The sequence below is a fragment of the Stegostoma tigrinum genome, chromosome 2 (genome assembly GCF_030684315.1).
Source record: "Stegostoma tigrinum isolate sSteTig4 chromosome 2, sSteTig4.hap1, whole genome shotgun sequence".
NCBI classification, from domain to species: Eukaryota; Metazoa; Chordata; class Chondrichthyes; order Orectolobiformes; family Stegostomatidae; genus Stegostoma; species Stegostoma tigrinum.
In genome coordinates this window covers 99,305,853-99,327,225 of record NC_081355.1, presented here as the reverse complement: position 1 = coordinate 99,327,225, position 21,373 = coordinate 99,305,853, and the positions used below count along the sequence as shown (strand labels likewise).

Sequence of the window (21,373 nt, the reverse complement as noted above, 5' to 3'; positions counted from 1 at the left end):
CTTTTTATTCCAGAACCTTCTCCCCATCCTCCTCTCTGATGAAAGGTCGAGGCCCAAAACGTCAGCTTTTGTGCTCCTGAGATGCTGCTTGGCCTGTTGTGTTCATCCAGCTTCACACTTTGTTATCTTGGATTCTCCAGCATCTGCAGTTCCCATTATCACTTGTCAAATAAACCTGTTGGGCTATTATCTGATGTCATGTGACTTCTGGCCTTGTCCACCCCAGTTCAATACCGGCACTTCTACATCGTCCCTAACCAAGATATATTCCTCACATTCATCACAATCTGTCCCCACACCTGAATGCAATCTCTTCTTTGTTCCCTGTCTCCTTTGTTCTCACTACATCTTATCTAGTCCTTGTGCCTGACAACCAGCTATCCTGCCCAGTAAACTAGTTGTTTCATCAGAAATTTGCAGAAAAAAACTTTTAAATTGTCTTGCAATTAAAGTCACTATAGCATTCATGAAACCCAAACCTTTGTCATTTCTGATCCAGAACCCCTTCCCCATGTGAGAGCCCTAGTGCATCCTTCCCCTGTGCTACAATATTATTTTTCCCACTGACTCTCTATTTTTGTTCCCATCTGCTTCATTCTCCAGATATTATTGCCTATCAATCCAATAGCATAAAGATTGGTTGTTGTCAAAACATTATTATGCAAGAGATTCATGTTCAAAGCAGTGACACAAATTGGAAGATCAGATACCTATTTAATGTGGTTCTGTATTTACCTATCAGAACAAGAAAGTAGATTATATTTTCAAAACTATAATGAATAAATCTTGTGAATGATATTTGCAGGTTTGTGATGTTTTGGAGTTGCCAGCATGTGCTAGTGGCAGGTTAAATATTGACATGGATTTTTGTGTTCATATCAGTAAATTGGCAGTGCTAAAGATGTAGCGTAATTGCATTGGCAAGTTAATCTTCTCATTATTTGTGTTGCATGGTTGAGGTTCCTCTACCAGTGCCTGCCACACTGAGCTCAGGGTCAGGGTCAGCTGAGTACTTACCCTCAAATTTCTGCACTATTTGATCTTTGATGTAAATCTGCAATTAACGATGGAAATCAACACAGCGTCCCATACGTGCCTTAGACAACGTCAACCAACTCTGACTCAAGTCAACCTGAATGCCCGATTCCCCTGAAATGACAGCCCAGTACTGCAACCCAACCCAACTCGACTACCCATAATTGTTATCTCCAACCACGCATTCTTTTTTTCTTGTCATTCAATCATCTACCCATTCAGTGACCTCATCACTCACCCACTCCCTCATCTTTCCACCTACTCACCTAACCATTAGCTGAACACATTTGAGATCTTTGAGCACATACCTAAATACAGCAGCTAAAAGTGTGAGTGGGTATGTCTACTGTGAGGCTTCTTCTCACTGTTCCTGTTTGTTTATGGCTGCATGATAGCATTGCTACAGCAGCCAGCAGAGGAAGTACTAGCTGGAAGGGCAAAAAAAAGTAAACGTGCAGTAATCTTTGCAGTCGGTGTTGTTTTTCTCAGTATCAATGCTGACCAAAGGATATGAGCCAATATGTACCCACTACTCTGCCTGCCAGATTAAAAAAAACAATTGGGGTTTGTCCATTTCAATGTGAGTAAACTTTAATGGCGCAGTTTATCTTAACTACTGCCAACTGGTCTCTTTGGAATAAACAATATAATTGACAAGTCTCATTTCATGATATATTAACTATTTCTAAAGAATTGAAAAAGCTAAAAGGCATTGTTTAACAGCAAACCAGAGGAATGAACTCCAGGCGAAAACCATTTCCACCTCCTGGAAAAACCTGCCAAATGTGCAGTTAGAGATGGGCTCTTGTTCGGGCTCATCAGCCACATGAGAACCTGCAGAATTCTTGACCAGTGACACAGAATTGCTCAGGTGGACAATCATATACATTAGCCAGCGATTGCCTATGACATAACTTGTCTTCCTAATCCTATTCCTCTTTCTCTTGTATTTTGCCCTCTGTACAGATGTATCACTGAATGAAATATCTTAATTTACATTTCCCAGTTCAGACTCTGTGCCAAATTAAGAATTCTTCCATTTGGTTGGGTAAAGGGACATGCTAACACATGCCCCATTTCCAAAACCTCTGCATAGGACGTGGTATTGCTTTTGATTTCTGATCATCACAGATTCCTCTTCAAAAACCTGTGGGAAAATGTAAGTGTAATGAATATCTAGGGCTGGTGATCAAAACTCACCACTAAATCTTAGCTAATACATAACAAAATGGATGATTATGCAACAGCACACAGTGGATTGTTGGATATGAAACCGAGTTGTTCATCAAATTGCCCAGATTACTAAATATTAACTGAAACAAGAACTGAACCAGACCAAACCCCCTGCAAAATTATCAAGAAGATAGCCTGGACCTTAACACTTATCTATTTTAAAGGCAAGTTAAAAATGCTGGGTTCCACACGTATTTCGATTGGACATGCTACTCGGCTTTAAGTAGAACAGAATTTATTCTTACCTCAAGTTAAAATACAAACAAAGGAAAGAAGAATTGAAATAACTTTTGCTTAATTGGAAAACCTAACAAAATAATAGGTTATTTAACTACTAAATGGCAACTGTTCCAATATAGTAACATCCTATAAACACACCCTTGGCAAAGGCAAATTCAGTAAAACAGATTGTCTCCCATGCAATTCTGGCAGCAGAGAGAACCTCAGCTTATAGCTATATTAGAGAGGTGTAACCGTGTCCCCTGCCAACGCTAACCTTACAACTGCTAGAAGCTAAACTAAAACCCTGGTTCTGTAGCAACCTGATTCTATCCATTCATGCTGCTTCTATTGTTAATTCTTTAAAAAAAAACTCAAGGCTTCTCAAGCTGTTACTTCATTGCCTCGGAAAAGACAGCTCATCTCCTCTGGCTCAAAAGATCTCTTAAAAAATAGCCAAAGACAAAATGCATAAAGCCAGAGTATCATCGTGGACCTGATGTGTTGGGTCTAATAATACAGAATGTTAAAATTCTGTACAGCAGGAGGTTTGAAATTGATTTTGATTGCATTACCATTATTTTTCCTTGCTGTTTCATGGGATGTGTGTATTTCTGGCAAGTCCAGCATTTGTTGTTCATTAGAACTTCCTGATTAGCTTACCAAACCATTTCAAGTACCAATTAAGAATTGACCACATTTTTGTAGTGTAGAATCACACATGTAGGTCAGACCGAGTAAGCATTTTTCTGGGCTGTGGATGGCTGACATATGGTACTGATAGGTCATTGATGAACCTTGTCAAGAAGACACTCAAATAACGTAGCAAGATGGCAATTTATTGTCATGATAGCAATTGGCACAATGTACTTTAACATGTTAAATATAAAGACTTAAGACTATCAAAAGCCAGAGGTGACTTTAGGATCTGTGTAACACTGCCTGAGTTGCCGCCCAAAGATTACATGACAGCATCAGATTAAGTGGAGTCCCACACAACTTCCACATTAACTGTTTCAGCACCATGTGTTTACACAATACAATGGACAGTAGAATTTGTGACTTTAAGGGCATTTGTGAACCTGATGGGTTTTTTACAAATGTTATGATCATTTCATCATCAGCATTACTGAAACTAGCGCTCAAAACTAAATGAATCAGTTGAATCTAAACTACACCAGTTGACATATTCCCATCGTATTAGCTTGGATTTCTGGATTACCAATCCAGTGACACCACCAGTGTGTTACCCTCTCTCCACAAATTGGATCACAGATTGTCTTAAGTGTCTATACATTATATGCTTAACACTGGCTTGACTATCAAGTTGGCTGTTTTGGATTTTAGGACAAATTGGTTCTAATTTTCCTGTTTTACACCCACTAAATATAATTTGTTTTCTCTGTTTGCAGGGGCAGATGTTATCAATTTTGATGGCTACAGTCCATTATCCTATGTGTTTAGAAATAAGAAAATGAAAACACTAAAGGATATTATTTCACTGAAGTTTAAAACATCTGAGAATGAAGGTCTTATATTCCATGGCGAAGGACAGCAAGGAGATTATATAACGCTTGAAATCAAAAAAGCAAAGCTGGTTCTTCGTGTGAATTTAGGTAATCTATATTTTCTCTGCGTGTTCTTAAAAAAATTGTTAGCATGGCAAAAATTGCTTCATTCTCTAACGTGAAATGGCAAGCCCGAATGCTGTACTGTGTACAAATCACATTGAAGAAAAGTTTTAGTAAATTTATCTCACATAAACCTCCATATCTGACGTGAATGGAGCTGCTTTGCTTAACCTGGTAATTTTTATTTGTTAAAAGTCCTGCACTTATTTTTATCAGTGAACTAAATTTTTATATCCACTTTTTATTTGCGGAGCATAGGAAATTGTTTGGAGCAAGATGAGGTTAGAACCATGAATTGAGAGTAGAGTTGGAATGTTTTCTGTTGTTATCTTGTAACTGTGCTGCTCTCAAACCTCTGAATAAAAGCATTTAAGTCGCAAGTATCTTTTCTCCTCAATGCTGTAATCTTCAAAAACACGGATCGTTCAATAGTTTGTAGCAGCCCCTGATTTAAGTCCAGCTGTAAAACTCTGGTACTCCAGATGAAAATACATGATAATGATTGGTGGTGTTAGTACAAGCAGTGAATCAACTGAGCACCTCTGATGATGTTGTAAACTCTCGGCAGTTTGCTTTCGAAGATTTATGATTAGCAGCAATGGGGCAAGGCTGAATTATTGTTTTGAATGCAATCGCTTCTTGTGTCCAGCTTTGCACAACCAACTTATAAATGCTGAGTAGCTTACCTTTTTACAGAATACAGTGAAAACAGTGTGCTATGTTAAGCAGCAATAGACTAATTAAACTTTAATCATTTTACTTCTGAAGGCAAACCTGTTGCTAATATTCATGTGGTTGATGTTGTGATGGATTGCTGTGTCGGTTTTATTAAGTAATATCACCTAAGGCCTGAATCTCGAGCTTAGTGGTGTGAAAAAATTGTTTTAAGAAAAAGTTAGCAGCAGTCTAATACAATTTTTCAAGATAGATATCAGATGACAGGCAGAAATTCTCACTTCTAAATCTAATTGATCTATTAAAGGACAGTAAGGTATTCAACTGTTATGGGTGGCTGAGGCAGCAAACAAAAGAGACACTACAAAGGTCAAAAAATGGTAAATGGAAATTTTAAAAGTTGTCAATGGTTTCAGGCACAAATCATACCCTATTAGATTGTTGTATGACGTGTCCTCAGTGGTATAAAATAATTTACATTGGGAGGCAAAATGGGTAATGAACATACTTCATGAATAGTAGCTAAGGATGACATCCCATAAGACCTGAGAACCTTAGAAAGTTTAATGATAGCACATCAATTTGGTAAATCAGCAATCAGAAAGCCAATAGAGTACTGGTATCTATTGCCACCTCAGAGTCTTTTTGCAGATTGTATCTTGAGTCATGATATTATTGAAATACTTGTGCACTTCACGAGGTAATATTTGCGTCCTCAATATTACTCAGGTGCAATAGCATCAATGCTGGAATAGTAATAATGCTATTATTGTTACAAATTTATGTTGCGTCAGGAGCGATGAAATGCGAGAATGTTTATCTTAGCTGCAATGCTAACCAGTTCGGTTTATGTCAGATACTTGTGAACAAGCTTGTTGGTTTTGGTCAGGTTGGGTATTTTATTTTCGCGTCTAAATAATAATGGGAATATAATGTATATTTAACGACTTCCTTGATAGGATATTTATTGACCTTTTGTTGAGTAGTGAATAAGAATCATTTATCAGAAACTCAAGGCTAAGTGCATACTACCGAGACATCAATTATGAGGATGACGGGAAACCAGAGAAAATAATTCTTTAGGTAGTGGTCAGATTTCTCCAAGCTCAAGATACAGCAAGAACGAAAAGTTTTAAAAATGATGAAAGGAGATAGAAATTAGGAAGTAAATGTAACATTCAAAAGAGTGAGACCGAGACTGTAGGCACAAGTTGAAAAATATTTGTTTTTAGAATAAAATCTCTGGCTGATTTTTCAAGATGATGAAGGATCCCTGAAGGATATGCTGATTGATTATCATCGTAGCCTGACAACATGGTTTGCAACATTGTAAGGTTGTATTTGATCTTGGTTAGACCAGGGACCATGTAGTTCTACTTGCCTTTTATGAAATGAAATAGCAGATGAACCTTGATTTAGATAAATATGAGCTGTTGCATTTTAGTAAGGCAAACTAGGGCAAGACTTACACAGTTAATGGTAGGGCCCTGGGGAGCATTGTTGAACAAAGAGACATAGAGGTACAGGTATATAGTTACTTGAACATGGCACAGAGTGGTGAAGAAAGCATTTGACAGACTTGCCTTCATTGGTCAGAGCATTGAGTACACAAGTTTGGGCATCGTGCCACAGCTGTACAGGACATTGGTAAGGCCCCATTCGGAGTACTCTTTATAATTTGATCACCCTGTTATAGGAAGAATGTCATTAAACTGGAAAGTGTGCAAAAAATTTACAAGAATGTTACTGGGTTTGACTTATAAGAAGAGGCTTGATGGGTTGGGACTTTTCTTTCAGGATCACTGGAGGCTGAAGGATGAATGTGTAGAGGTTTATTAAATCATGAGAAGCACAGATAATGAGAATAGCCAGAGGTCTCTGGGGTGCGAGAGCATAGGTTTAAGGTAAGAGGGGCAAGATTTAAACGGAGCTGAGGGCCAAAATTTTCACACAGAGGGTGGTGTGTATATGGAACAAACTGCCAGAGGAAGTGGTGGAGGCAAGTAAAATAGAAGTTTTAAAAGACATTTGGACAGATGCATGAATAGGAAAAGTTTAGACGGATATTTGTTAAATGCAGGTAAATGGAACTAGCTCAGTACAGGTAACCTGTTTGTTATGGATGGGTTGGGTCAAAGGGTCTGTTTCTGTGCTGTATAACTCTGGCTCTAAAAGAATAACAGAGGCCCTGGAGAGAGCTTGAAGAAATAAATCTGTGAAGTAAGGAATTTTAAAAGTTAAGAAAAGTATCTCAAAGTCTGAAAGGTCTTGACAATACGGATGTGGCCAGGATATTTTCTTATGTGGGTGACTCTTAAGTGTGTCATTTTAAAATTACCTTTTCAGGAATGATCAGGAGAATTTTATTCTCTGAGGGTTGTATAACATTAAAATTCCCTGTGTGAGAAGGCAATGAAGGCAGGATCATATTTTTAAAGACGAGTTGGATATATTCTTGTGATGCAGGGGAGTTGAAGGTCATAGATGGGAACGTGGAATTCAAAACACAGACAGATCGGCCATGACTTGTTTAACGGTGGAGCTTATTCGAGGAGCAGAATATTTTACTTCTGCTCTTACATTGTAATTATTTCTGGACATGTGAATGGCATGTCCCATCCAGGGGAGCTGGATTTAAGTAATTAGTGCATCAGTGCTTAGCAAGATGCTGAGTTTGGAGGATGTTTCAAAGATCTGGGAGTGTTACAACTTACGTGCTTTAAATTGCTTTCTGTAGATTGCAGTACCCGAAGCATATAGGAGTGCAGGAATTACAGTTGCCTTGGAAATCCATAATCTTAGTCTTGGCTTGAGATTCTGGTCCTCATATACTTCCTCCCGCAATCTAAAGATGCACAGGTTAGGTGGATTAGGTATGCTAAATTGCCCACAGTGTCCAGAGATGTACAGGTTAGGTGGATTAGCCATGAGAAATGCAGGGACAGGTTAGAGAGCTGTGTCTGGGTGGGACTCTTTGGAGGGTTGGTGTGGACTTGATGCTTCTACACTATCTGCTTACTATGATTCTATGAAGATACGATAATAGTTCATTATTTCGAGAAGCTCATTATTGATTTTAATCAATGGAGAAAAAAGAAAGGGTTATTGATTTAAAGTGATGTGTAATCAAAAATGCGTGATATAAAAGAAAGCTTTTTCTCGCAGTCCATAGTTAAGGTATGAAATGGACTGCCTGGAAATGTGGTGGAGGAAGGTTCAGTTGAGGTATTCAAAAGGGAATTGGTGATTGTTTAGATTATTTGAAATTGTGTGCAGGAACATGGAGAAAAAGCAGGAGATTGGCACTAGGAAATAAACTAGTGTTTGAGCAAATGGGCTGAGTGACCTCCTTCGGTATTGTAACCATTCTTTGATTCAGGGTGAGGATGTGATATATGGAAGAAGACTTTATACAGATGTGTTTTTAGTGGAAGATACATTTCTCATCAGCTGCAGCAGAATCGAAAATGACTCAGTTGCCAAGTGAGAGACTAGCCACAAGTATGATTCTCATAATGAAGTTTGATGAATGACGTTCGAATGATCTTGGTTTTGGGTCAAAGATGTTATAGACTGAACAGTTTCCTATCAGATTTTTAGCTTCTTACCATGCCTGTAAGTAGTTTCCTGGAACCATGGTGTTGTGACACCACTTTGTTTGACCACAGATTTCACAGAATCTGTGGTGGCTTTGTTGGTGAAAATCATGCCTTACACATCATCATGAATAGGTGGAGGAGGATGACAAATTTCTAAGAGTGGCCAAATTTGAGAAGATTACTCCTTAAGTCTTCATAGTTCATAGAATCGTTGTTTTTCATAACATTGGCAAAGGCCAAATAGAATTAATGGTCTTGTTGCTTGTGCTTTTCTTGAACTTGATGCATTGTTAAAATCATGCCTGTGGTGTCCCTCGCTGGGTAAAAACCAAGTGGCAACTCTGGAAGGTGCTGTTTAGTCCCCGGGTAGCAGTGGTTCAGGAAGGTCCTGGCAATGGTTTTCTCTGTAGCAGACAGCAGTGTTACTGCAATCAGACTTGTCTCAAAATATCGTTGTGATAACAACATCCCTGAAATTCCCTATTTCCTGCACCTCAATAGAGATACGTGCTATTGCTGCCATGCCAGGGATGTGTTTCCACTTTGTTTCAGAATGTCAGCTGTGACTGTATCTCCACCAGAGACTTTTTTCTTTATTCCGCTGTTGAACAGTACTTACAGCATCATTCATGACTCGCTGAGACCAAGGCAGGCAGGTTATTAAGAAGTCAAGTTGATGACTACAATTTGAATGTCTGTGTCCCAGTAGGAGTGGAGTCCAGAAATTCACAAGACAGGAAATGCATCGAAAATGATTGACAGGAATGGGTCTCTCCTTTTCTTGGGGTGGGTGGGGGTGAGAAAGCAAGACAAATGGGCGACCTAATAGAGGTATTTAAACTTATGAGAGGTTTTGCTTGAGTGGCTGCAGAGCAAATGTTTCTACTTGTGCAAAAGAGCATAACTAGAGGCCATCTCTAATGGCAGAAAGCTGCAGGTCAGGGATGTGGGCTTCCTCATGAGGAATAAAGAAAGCAAATGGAATGTTAGCCTTTATTTTGAAAATAAATAGGGAGATTTTGCTAAACTATATGAGGCACTGGCCAGAAAAGGCTGAAATAATGTGAACAGTTTTGGTGCCCATATCTAAGGAAAGATTAATTGATATTGGGGAAATCCATAAAAGCTTCACTTGTTTGATCCTGGAAATTGAGGGATTTTATTATGAGGAGAGGTTGATTAAGTTGGGCTTGTACTCATCGTAGTTCAGGAGAAAGAAAGGATAGTTGTGATGAGTGATAATGGGAACTGCAGATGCTGGAGAATCCAAGATAATAAAATGTGAGGCTGGATGAACACAGCAGACCCAGCAGCATCTCAGGAGCACTTGAGATGCTGCTGGGCCTGCTGTGTTCATCCAGCCTCACATTTTATTATCTTATAGTTGTGATGAGGGTAGCATCTCAGAGTAAATCATCACCCATTTAAGACAGAAATGTGGAGGACGTTCTGCTGTCAGAAGGTTGTGAATCTATGCAATTCTTCACCACAGAGGGCTGTCAAGGCTGTGTTGTTTATGTAGTCACATTTGAGAAAGACATATTTCTAATTTAGGTAATCATGGGTTATGGGGCTAGGACAGCAATGTGGAATTAAGGATTATCAGATCAACCATGATCACATCAAATGACAGACTCGGCTCAATGAGTCGATTGTCTACTTTTCCTCGTCTTATGGTGTTATGGGTTAATCAGTACAGGATTGTCACCAAAAGAAAATTAAATGACACTTCAGAAGAAATTTCTTGATCGAAAAAGTAATGAGAATTTGGAATTTGCTACAATGGGAAATGTTTGAAGTGATTGGTGTGGATAGGAATTTAGAGAAACATCTGAGGGAGAAGGAATGGAGGGTGATGATAGATTGAGATGAGGATACCTGATTATACTCGTCTTCACAGAAAATATGAAACATAGGCAAATGGACGGGTTAGCTAGGCTGTACTGTTTACCTATCTAATCCTGAGAAGTGTTGACCCAGTTGTAACAAACCATCATTCCATTTTTTGCACCATAACAGCAATTGACTGCAGCCTGAAGAACTTTTATTGTAAACTGACAGTTTTTCAGTATAAAATCAATTTTTATTCTAAAGCTTCTATCTAAATACCACTGTAATATTAAGATGACTATATTTTGTCCTATCTTTGATTGGATGTGCGTTAAAAATGAAAAAAAAGTGTGGTATTGGATGTAAATGATACCATAATGTCGATGTTCATTACTTAGCTATATGTGAGACTTCCAATTGCATTGACACTGAGAAGATTTGTAACATTTATTGATCACTGATGCGTCATATAACATTCCCCATCATCTGTGCTTTCATTTGAACTGTTTCAATTCAATTGTGGTTGTACATTATCAACCACACATTGATGCATAAAGGGAGTTTAACATGCTAAATATTTCTCAGAAATGGGTAGAAGGAAAATGAATGACCAGTCATAAAGGATTAACTTAGCATTTTGAGTTGATAACCTGCTAAAAATTCTGCGAAAAAATAATCAATCTTTAAACTTTAATTCTGTTTCTCACTTCACACCTTCTGCCTCCCTGGCTCATTATTTCCAAGTTCCTAGTCTTATTTCAGATTTCAAGCATCCAGAGTATTTTGTTTTTGTTTTTGAAATATATTAGGAATGGTTAAGAACTTGTAATTCTTACTGTTGTTTTCTCCATTACAGATGGTTTGTCATTGCAATTCTGAACTAATGCACTTTGATGCCAAATGCATAGATTTACTATTCCTCTGAAACATTGTTTTGAGATTCAGAGTGAATTATGGAAAATAAATACAGTTAAATTATTTATATTGAAAATAGTACTAAGGGAACAGTTTATTATTTTGTATTGGTTCATGAAACATATTTATCGCTGGCTGGGCCAGCATTCATTCGCCATCTCTACTTGCCATGGTAAAGGTGGTGCTGAGCTGTCTTCTTGAACTGCTGTGGTCCTTGGAGTATCAGAATTCCCACTTTTAGGAAGGGAGTTCCAGGATTTTGATACAGCAAATGTGAAGAAATGTAAGTTAGTTTCATGTCAGGATGGATTGTGACCTGGGGGGGATCTTGCAGGTGGTGGTGTTCTCATGCAGGTAGAGATTGCAGGTTTGGAAGATTTTGTCAAAGGAGTCTTCGGAAGTTATTGCAGTCTGTCTTGTCATGAAGGGAGTGAATATTGAAGGTGGTGAGTGGGGGAACAAATCAAGTGGGTTACTTTGTCCTGGATTGTGTGGAGCATTTTGAGTGATGTTGGAACTGCACTCATCCAGGTATACAGAGAATGTTCCACCATGCTCCTGACTTGTGCTTTGTAGGTGGTGAACAAACATATGGATACTCACAGCAGCATTCACGATCTCTGATCTACCCTTGCAATTTAAGTGGTATTTAAATGGCTGGTCCAGTTCACTTTCTAATCAATGGTAACCCCCAGGGTATTGATAGTTAGGGATTCAGCAGTGATAATGCCAATGAACTTTAAGGGATGATGACTTGATTGTATCTTATTGGCGATGGTAATTGCCTGGCACTGGTCTGACACAAATGTTACTTACTACTTACCAGCCCATTTACATGGATTTTGTCCTTGTCTCGCTGTATATGAACACAGACTGCCGGAGTTTGTGAGAAGTCATGAGTGATACTGAGAATTGTGCAATTACCAGCAAACATCCCCATTTCTGACCTTATGATGGAGGGAAGCTCACTGATGAAACAACTGAAGATGGTTGGGCCTCGGACACCATGTTGGAAACGAGGACTGAGATGATTTACCTCCAACAGCCACAGCCATCTTCCTTTGCATTCAGTATGATCCCAACCAGTGGGGAGTTTCCTGCTGATACCCATTGGCTCCAATTTTGCTATGGCTCAGTTAAGTGCTGCCTTGATGTTAAAGACAGTCAAAATTTGTTACCTTACCTTTGAACTTCAGTTCTTTTGTCCCTGTTCGAACAAAAGCTGTAATGAGGTCCGGAACCGAGTGTTCCTGGTGAAATCCAAACTGAGCATCAATCAGAAGGTTATTCCATCACAAGTGCCACTTGATATCACTGTCAGTAGCCCTTTCTATCAGTTTGCTAATGTTCAAAAATAGATGGATGGGATAATAATTGTTTGGGTGGATTTATCCTCCTTTTGTATAAAGGACACAAATGGGCAATTTTCTACATTTTTCAGTGGATGCCATTGTTGTAGCTGTACTAGAACAGATTCGTTCAGAGTACTGTGCAACTTTGCAGAATAAACATAGCCAGTCTCTTTGTGGATGATTAGGAGGGTCCAGAATGATCTTGAAGGCCAGGTCAGTTCAAGATAAGAAGGAACTTCAGGAATAAAAGGCTTGAATTTATATTATACAAACAGCAACTCTAAGACTCTGTTGATAGTTTGTTGGAAGATGGCACAGCATAAGATGATAAGCTTTTGCAACCATTAATGTCTTATGTCCTGACAAGGCAGTGCAACACCCCTTACAAGCTAAAGTTGACACAAGATCAATTACCAATATTATGCATCCTGAAAGACATGGAATGTGAATTCAACAAAACAAAAGTCTGGAATTAAGTATCTACTGATGAGCATGAAGTCATTGCTGATTGTTGGAAAAAAAACTACCTGGCTCACTAATTTCCTTTAGGGAAGGAAATGTGCCATCCTCACCTTGTCTGGCCTACATATGACTCCAGAACCAAAGCAATGCAGTTGCCTCTCAACTGCTCCCTGAAATTGCCTAGCAAACCATTCAGTTTCAAGGGCAGCTAGGGATGGATAACAATTACTGGCCAGCCATTGACGCTCATGTCCCATGAGTGAATAAAACAAAACTGAAGCAACTCTCAAGAGATGACCTCGGAATATAATCAATCACAAATGCCATGCATTGGCAGAATCACACTGTGACATCAACACATAAGCCCATCTCAGTTCCTGAAATCTTTCACCTGGTAGATGCCAATGGTCCAGCAATAGCATGACAACTGCTTTGGACAAATTTTGGTATAATTGCAATTAATGAGATTCAAGCCACATCCATTGAAGTGGAATTTATCACACATGACACAATCAAATCAAGCATTGCTGAAAGGACACTAGAGGTTGAAGCTTTTCATCTTGTGCTCATCATGACTATGACACAGGGGATAGATTTCTAAAAAGGTACACAAATTTATGCCACCAAATTGATGGCCCTTTCATGAAGTCTGCTACTTATGTCACAGTTCCAATGGATTCAAGATGAAAAGCCTGGACTTGTTACCTTCTTTTAGTGAAGTCTATGTTCTGTACTACCAAGCTTGTAGCAATTGACTGAAATGAAGTTGAAGATGTTCTCAAGATTAATTGACGCATTTTGGCCAGAGCAGTATAAATAGTTGCCAATGCAAAATGAATGACCGAAACAACTATAAAGTACCATGAGTCAGGGATTAACTGACAGAACTCCAGAAAGGTGAATATACGGAGGTGAACTTGGTTTCTCACAACAAATTATTTTCAAGAGAAAGCAAGTCCTAATACCAAAAATATAAGACCAAAAGCAGGGCATCGTTTCTGTGTTATGCCCCTGACATACAAAAATTGAAAAGACGAGGTAGCTGAGATGGATCACTCATGCAGTATTTCTATCTTTATCGCTGTTTAAAAGATTCGTCTTGTGGACTTATATATGTTGATCAAGGTAATGAACTAATTGCTGCCCTCTATATACATTCAATCTCACAATTAAAATTTTGCTAAGAATAAAAAAAAATCTGTGAAGCTTACAAATGGAAAGCTTCTGACCTGATCTGTTTTTATGCCTGCTTAATAATGTATTAAAAATGTTTGAAATGGAATACTGTGGCATGTTGCAAATTGCAAGCATTACTGAGCATCGCACAAAGTCCTCTGGAGAAAATGCAGACATTAAAGATTTACCCCCATGCAATAATTTCCAGAGGAGCCCTGAAGACTGAAGCTGGGAGGACTACAAGCTTTCCCAGAAGAAATCAGCGTTTCATTACAAAAAAAAAGAGCATGCACATGAACCAGTCATTTTTCAATTGACGAATCAGCATTTTCAAGATTTGATTTTTTTTTTCTCTCCACGCTTTCTTTTTGTAGATATTTAATTACATTATACTAGAAATCTACAAAAATCTGATACATCGAACACAATCAAAAATAATTTGAGTCAATTGCTCAACTTAGGCCTTCATAAAATGGAGTAATTTGATGCTTGTCTTTTGCAGCAGCTGAGCCTGTTGTCAGAGTAACTTTGTAAAAAAATCAATAGAGGTATAAACTGCACTGATGCTGTATTAAATTTATAACTTGTTGTTTGATACCTTGCTTCTGAAATGGTGATGCTAGCAATATTGGGAGGGAACAGATCAATCAAATTGATTTAGTTTTAGCTGCACACATAAGAATCTTAACAGATTGTCCAAGTAGAACCAGAATGTCAAGTTGCTAATATTGAAATCATCTTAGTTCAATTTAATTGGTCATTTCCAACAAGTAACGTTACAATATGTTCGTGGTAATATTTCACCAAAAATGTTAAGAGATACTAACTGCTACAAGTTTGATGTGACAGATATCTGTTTTAATCCATCTTAATTCATTCTTGAAGTTAGTTATTGAGAATGAGGGGCAGTACATTCTACAGAGATTAATCATTTAAGTGCTGAATTTTTACATGCATTCAATGTAATTATTATTCAGATTCGATAAGCAATGAACCATTGATTTTCATAATGAATGACTGTTTTATAAAATGAGTACACCGCACATTTTATTTTTCTGATTTTTTAAAATTCTTGAAAATGTCAGTTCATAATGTAAAGTCACATGACAAATCTCAGCAAACAAACATGGAGTCAGAATTTTCTGGCAAAAGAGTGGTGAGGAAGGTCATACATTATTGTTAGCGTGTAAAAGTGCAGTATTTTGTGGTGAGGCAGGAATCCACCCTGCTCTTCACCCTTTTCGTTTTCTGATTCCTCTTCTATCAGTAAATTGAACTGGCCAAGGGGATTGAATAATCATCCTTTATTTGCCAAGTCCCCAGTTGACGCATGGACATTACTGTTAAACTACCATTAAAGACAAGAAAATTTCATGCAATGAGATTTGATCACACGCCATAGGCTTGCTTCCATGATTTTGCATTAAGCTGCAACTAACAACACCTACTTAAATCTAAATTAAACAATAGACAAATGCAGAGCAGTTTTCCATCTGTCAGTATTGTTGAACAATTCCAACAATAATGGCTCAAATTACTCGTTATTCCTAAAGTGTATATAAACGAATGACTTGGGTGAAGTGGCCGAATTAATAGTAGCTAAATTTGCCATGGCACGTGGGGAAGTAATTTGGGCAGCTGGGGAAGGAAGAAAGGGTCTACAGATTGATATTATTGGTATAGTGAATTTGGCTCATGGAATATAATATGGGAAAAAGGTCAACCTGTGCATGTCAGAGATCCAGACAGCATGGAAATAGGCCCTTTGACCCAAACTGGTCCATGCTGACCACTCAGCCCATTCCAATTGCTCACATTTGATCCGTATCCTTCGAAAGCCTTCCCATCCATGTACCTAATCAAATGTTTTTTTTTAAATGTAAAAACCAGAAGAACTGTGGATGCTGAAAGTCAGCAACAAGAACAAAGTTGCTGGAAAAGCTCAGCAGTTCTGGCAGCATCTGTGGAGGAGAAAACAGAGTTAACGTTTCGGGTCCGGTGACCCTTCCACAGAACAGTTCAGAGGAAGGGTCACCGGATCTGAAATGTTAACTCTGTTTTCTCCTCCACAGATGCTGCCAAACCTGCCGAGCTTTTCCAGCAAATTTGTTTTTTTTTTAAATGTTGCTGTTGCAACTGCCTCAACCACTTTCTCTGGCAGCCCATTCCATATACACACCACCCTCTGAATGAAGAAGTTGCCCCTCAGGCCCTTAAATCTTATCCCTCTGACGTTAAAGCTACGCCTTCTGGTTTTCAATTTTTCATCCCTGGGGGAAAAAAAAAGACTATATGCATTCATTCCATCTGTGTCCCTCATGATTTTATACACCTCAATAAGGTCACCCTTTATTCTCCTACTTTCCAAGGAATAAAGTAATATTCTGGCCATCATTTCCCGATAACTCAGGCCTACTAGTCCGGGCAACATCCTCGTAAACCTTCTTTGCACATTTTCCAGTTTAACTATGTCTTTTTTATGACAGGGTGACCAAAACAGTGCACACTATTCTAAGTGTGGCCTCACCAATTATTTATGCAACTGTAACATAATATCCCAACTCTTATACTCAAAACCTTGACCAATGAAGGCCAGCAAGCCGAATGCCTTGTTCACCACTGCTTTCAATGAGCCATGTACTTATACTAGATCCCTCTGCTCCACAGCACTCCTCAGGAACTACCATTTACTATATAAGTCCTACCATGTTGCCTGGGAGAATAGAAAAGCATTAAAAGGTAGAATTTTCCCCTTCCTGAAATGGCAAGCATTCTGGTCAGTATTGTTACAAAATGGTGTGAGAATTTAAAAAAAGGTCAGATTCTTGACATCAAGAAAAAGACTCATGGTTTTCCACTTAGGTGTTAGCCTCAGAACGATATACTTCAGTGGTAACTACCTTATTTCCATGCTTTGTATCTCATGTCAGCTTTGATTTTCCCTATTTACGTTCCATTTCCAATTTTCCTCTCCTCCACCAAGAAACTGGATGCTGCAAATTCCAAACAAGTAAAAGAGAGCATGTCCAGGTATAGGTCCAACAAGATCATTGGAACTTCCAGTGCCATTGACCCTGGACAAAAATAACAGTTAAGTAAAGGGATTTGAGATGGATCAGACAAAAAACTGTCCCATCATATAACAAGAAAATAGGCTAGACCGCAACGTTTTCTTAATTTTAAACATAAGTGTTCGGCTTTGATTTATGGATACAACTCAATTAGTCAAACTACCAGGCTTGAATCAAAACATATTTTGTTCTTACACTGTAGCTAAAATCCAAACAAATGAAAGAAGTATTGGAATAACTTAACAGAATATTAGTTTATGTAACTACTACACAGCAACTGTTCCAATACGTAACATCCCATGAACAAACCCTTGGCAAGGGCAAATTCAGTAAAGTTGATGTCTCACATGCAATTCTCCAGTCCAGGAGGAAAGAACGAGAGAATTCTGACAGAGAGAGAGAGAGAGAATTCAAATGCTTTGCTGTAGCAGGGAGAGATGTATTGCAGCCTCCAAACTCTAACAGCTCATGGAAGCTTAAACTAAAATCCTGGTTCTGTGGGAGCTTGACCCAACCCATTCTGCTTCTGCTTCTATTTTTCCAAATAAACAAAAACCCTCAGACCTCACAATCTGTTTATTTTATTAACTTGGAACAGACCGCTCATCACCCTCGGGTGACTGTCGGTGTGGAGTTTGCGCATTCTCCCTGTGTCTGCGTGGATTTCGTCCAGGTGCTCCAATTTCCTCCCATAGTCCAAAGATATGCAGGCTAGGTGGGTTGGCTATGCTAAATTGCCCGTACTTCTCAGGGATGAGTCGATTAGAGAGATGGGTTCTGAGTAGGATACTCTGGGGGTTGGTATGGACTTGTTGGGCTGAAGGACCTGTTTCCTCATAGAGATTCTATGCTAAATGAATCTGGCATAATAATGATGCCATTTTCTCAAGAACACATCTCTTCTTATCCTCCCTCCTTGAGGGTGAAATCAAATAGCTCAAAAAGTGGGATTCTCCACTATTGCTGACTTTCCCCACTGCGGGGTACTATTGACTACACTCGTGTTGCTTTGAGAGTGCCCTCTCGTCAACTTGCAGTGTTTCTGAACTGAGAAGACTTCCATTTCTTCAATATTAAAATTATTTGTGACCATCAATGTCAAATTTTGGAAGTTTGCACCATATGTCCTGGGAGCTGCCATTTTGTTTGTAAACTGGAGAAACCACAAGTTTGTGCCCCTTCCAAGGTCATCGGGCTGTACACAGATGGCTGATGGGAGACAAGTGGTACTCCAACAAACATGACTCATGACACCTTTATGAAGCTCTCAGACTGATACAGAAGGAAGATACAGCTCGTGTCTGACCAAAATCACAGGGAAACAGACCTTTGCTTCTTGAAGATGAGGTTTTGACACGTGGACCACGCTGCAAGGGACCTTGCAGGATAGCTCAGATCATGGACTGCCTGCATTTAGTGCCCTTCACAACTGGATGTCCTGGATGCAGATGAAAAGAGCCGTATTGACAGAAATTTTCTGAGGATGAAGATGACGGAAAAGATCAGCACTGTCCAGACAGCATGACAGAAGAATGCATTGTAGAATCCAAGTGTCCAGGGACAACATTGTTGCCACACATTTGCACGCTATATAAGCATGGTTTAGGCTTCATTTAATAAAGTTTTCAAGAAGCTTTGTAGCTCAGGTTTGGATGAGGTTATGGACTTGTTCACCAAGCTGGTGGGTTTGGTTGCAGACATTTTGTCCCCCTGATAGGTAACATGGTCACTGCGCCTCCGGTGAAGCGTTGGTGTTCTGTCCTGCTTGTTATTTATAACCCTCAGTTTGCTGGGGTGGTTGGCATCTCTTTCACTTCTGTTTCTGAATGGTTTGTATATCTGGTCCAGTTCAATGTGTTTGTTGATGGAGTTCAAGTTGGAATGCCAGGCCTCCAGAAATTCACTGACATGTCTCTGATTAGTCTTGTGGTCATCTCTGATATGTCCCTGATGTACAGTAGGGTGACTAGCGTGCCTGACTGTGTTATGTCTTCCTGTTGTGGTCTGTCACAGAGGTAAAGGCGGATTGTGCTTTTTGGATATCCATTCCTTTTAAAAACTCCATAAAAGTGCTCCTGTTCTGCTTTGAGCAATTCCAGGTTGCTGCTTCTATTTTTCCAAATAAACAAAAACCCTCAGACCTCACAATCTGTTTATTTTATTAACTTGGAACAGACCGCTCAGAGATGCGGTGTGTTTGAATAATGTCCTGATGCAGCTTTGTTTATGGGTGTTGGGGTGGTTGTTGGAGTAATTAAATATCTGGTCCATATGTGTGATCTTTCTGTATACTGTAATTGAGCAAGTCTACAACTTCACTGCATTCAATAGTTTGAGATTCTGTTGTTGATCAGGCGCACAGCCCCTGCTTAATGCAAAGACCAGGTGAATCTTATTATTGTAGTGGCCCTTGCTATTTTTGCAGTGCCTGATTTTTTGATATGTTGAATAAATGGCTCCTGATCCATGTAACTATGCACATGATACATTTAGTCTATCCCACCTTGAAGTATCTATGCGTAACCTGCTCTGTAAGACAGTTAAAACAGCAATCAGTGAGCTAATGCATGAATATCATGTGATGCTAAGATTAGGTAGCTGTTGAGGCTTCCATCAGATATATCTGAGTGATATGTGGTGACATCTAATAATGGACGTCAATGTGAAATGATGTGTGCAGACCTCTCACTTTCCCTCTCCATTGTGTTTTGTGTCAGTGATATCCACACTAAAGTGCAATTCCTTGGATGCAATACTCAATGTCGTAATTCAAGGATCCTATGTCTGAGTCTATCTGTAGTGAAGGAATTAGTAGCATTTGAGAGATGATCAATGCTTGGCAAATAAAACTGCTTTTGTCCTTGGGATGTCTGAAGAGGCTTTTCATTTTTCATGGGGGTGTAACTTAACCAGCTTTGACAGCAAAAAATATACCGCAGAGTGTAACTGAAAATATATTAATGAGTGATAGCTTATATGCAATGATGTAGCACATAAGTTATCCATGTTGCCTCCATATAATTATTTCTTCCTCCCTTCCTCCTTAAACTACGTATAAGTGTAGTCCTGACTTCAGCAGTTGTGGTGGTGGGAAACTTCTCTGTGGATGGCCTTAGATAACAAGGTGTAGAAAATTTTCTGAAGAAGGGTCTAGGCCTGAAACATCAGCCTTCCTGTTTCTCTGATGCTGCTTGGCCTGCTGTGTTCATCCAGCTCTACACCTTGTTATCTCAGATTCTCCAGCACCTGCAGTTCCTACTATCTCTGTGGATAGCCTCATTGCCTTTAAGTGACTGGAATGTTTAGCCCTTGATGCCTTTGGGCCCTGCAGACACAGGGCTGGTTGAGAATTACCTGGCCAGATGCAAAATTGTTTTTCTTGGTTTTAGCTGCTAAATACTTTGGAATCAATGAAAAGTACAGAATGGCATGCTCAGAGCAGCACTAGGCACATCTAATAATGAGGTGTTAATGAGGTGAAACTACAAAATGGAATTACTTGCATGCCAAACAACAGAAGGAGCAAATGATAGACAGGAGTAAACAATTCAACAACCTACAGATTGGATCTAAGCTCTGCAGTCCTGCTACATCCAGCCATCAATGACAGGGAACAATTAAACAACTGACTGGAAAGGACGGTCCACATTCATCCCAATCCTCAATGCTGAAGGAGACTACCACATCATTAAGAAATTAAAACTAAAGCATTTGCAACAATTTTCAGCCAGAAATGCTAAGTGGAGGATTCAATTTAGTCTCCTCTAGAGGTCCCAAACATCATAGATGCCAGTCTTCCACCTGTTTGATTTGTTCTACGCGGTAGTAAGAAATAGCTAGAGATACTGGAGTAAAAGCAAAATGAGTTCTGAAGAAATCATACCGGACTTGAAAATCTCCACAGGTTCTGCCAGACCTGCTGTGTTTCTCCAGCATTCTCTCTGTCCTTTGGAAATAATGGATACTGCAAACAATCTGAGGCTTGACAAGATTAACCTGCTGCCGATACGAAGACTTGTGCTCCAGAACTTGCCATGCCCCTACCCAACTGTTGTACAACTAAACACTGACATCTTTCCAAACGTGTGCAAAATTAATTAGGCATGTCCTGTACACAAAAGCAGCACTTGAAATGGCCAGTCACCGATGTTCAGTTTGGGTTCCATCAGGGCCAC

General features: G+C 39.2%; 1 protein-coding gene across 4 annotated transcripts in view; it reads left to right on the top strand.

The window, feature by feature from the left end:
- LOC125465171 (contactin-associated protein-like 2) overlaps nt 1-21,373 on the top strand; it is a 1,711,179-nt gene that overhangs the window by 724,112 nt on the left and 965,694 nt on the right. For all 4 annotated transcript variants that reach the window (XM_048558395.2, XM_048558386.2, XM_059638055.1 and 1 more), the window contains exon 5: nt 3,900-4,103. In XM_048558395.2, the coding sequence (XP_048414352.1) occupies nt 3,900-4,103 (204 nt within the window). The remainder of the gene's footprint in view (nt 1-3,899; nt 4,104-21,373) is intronic.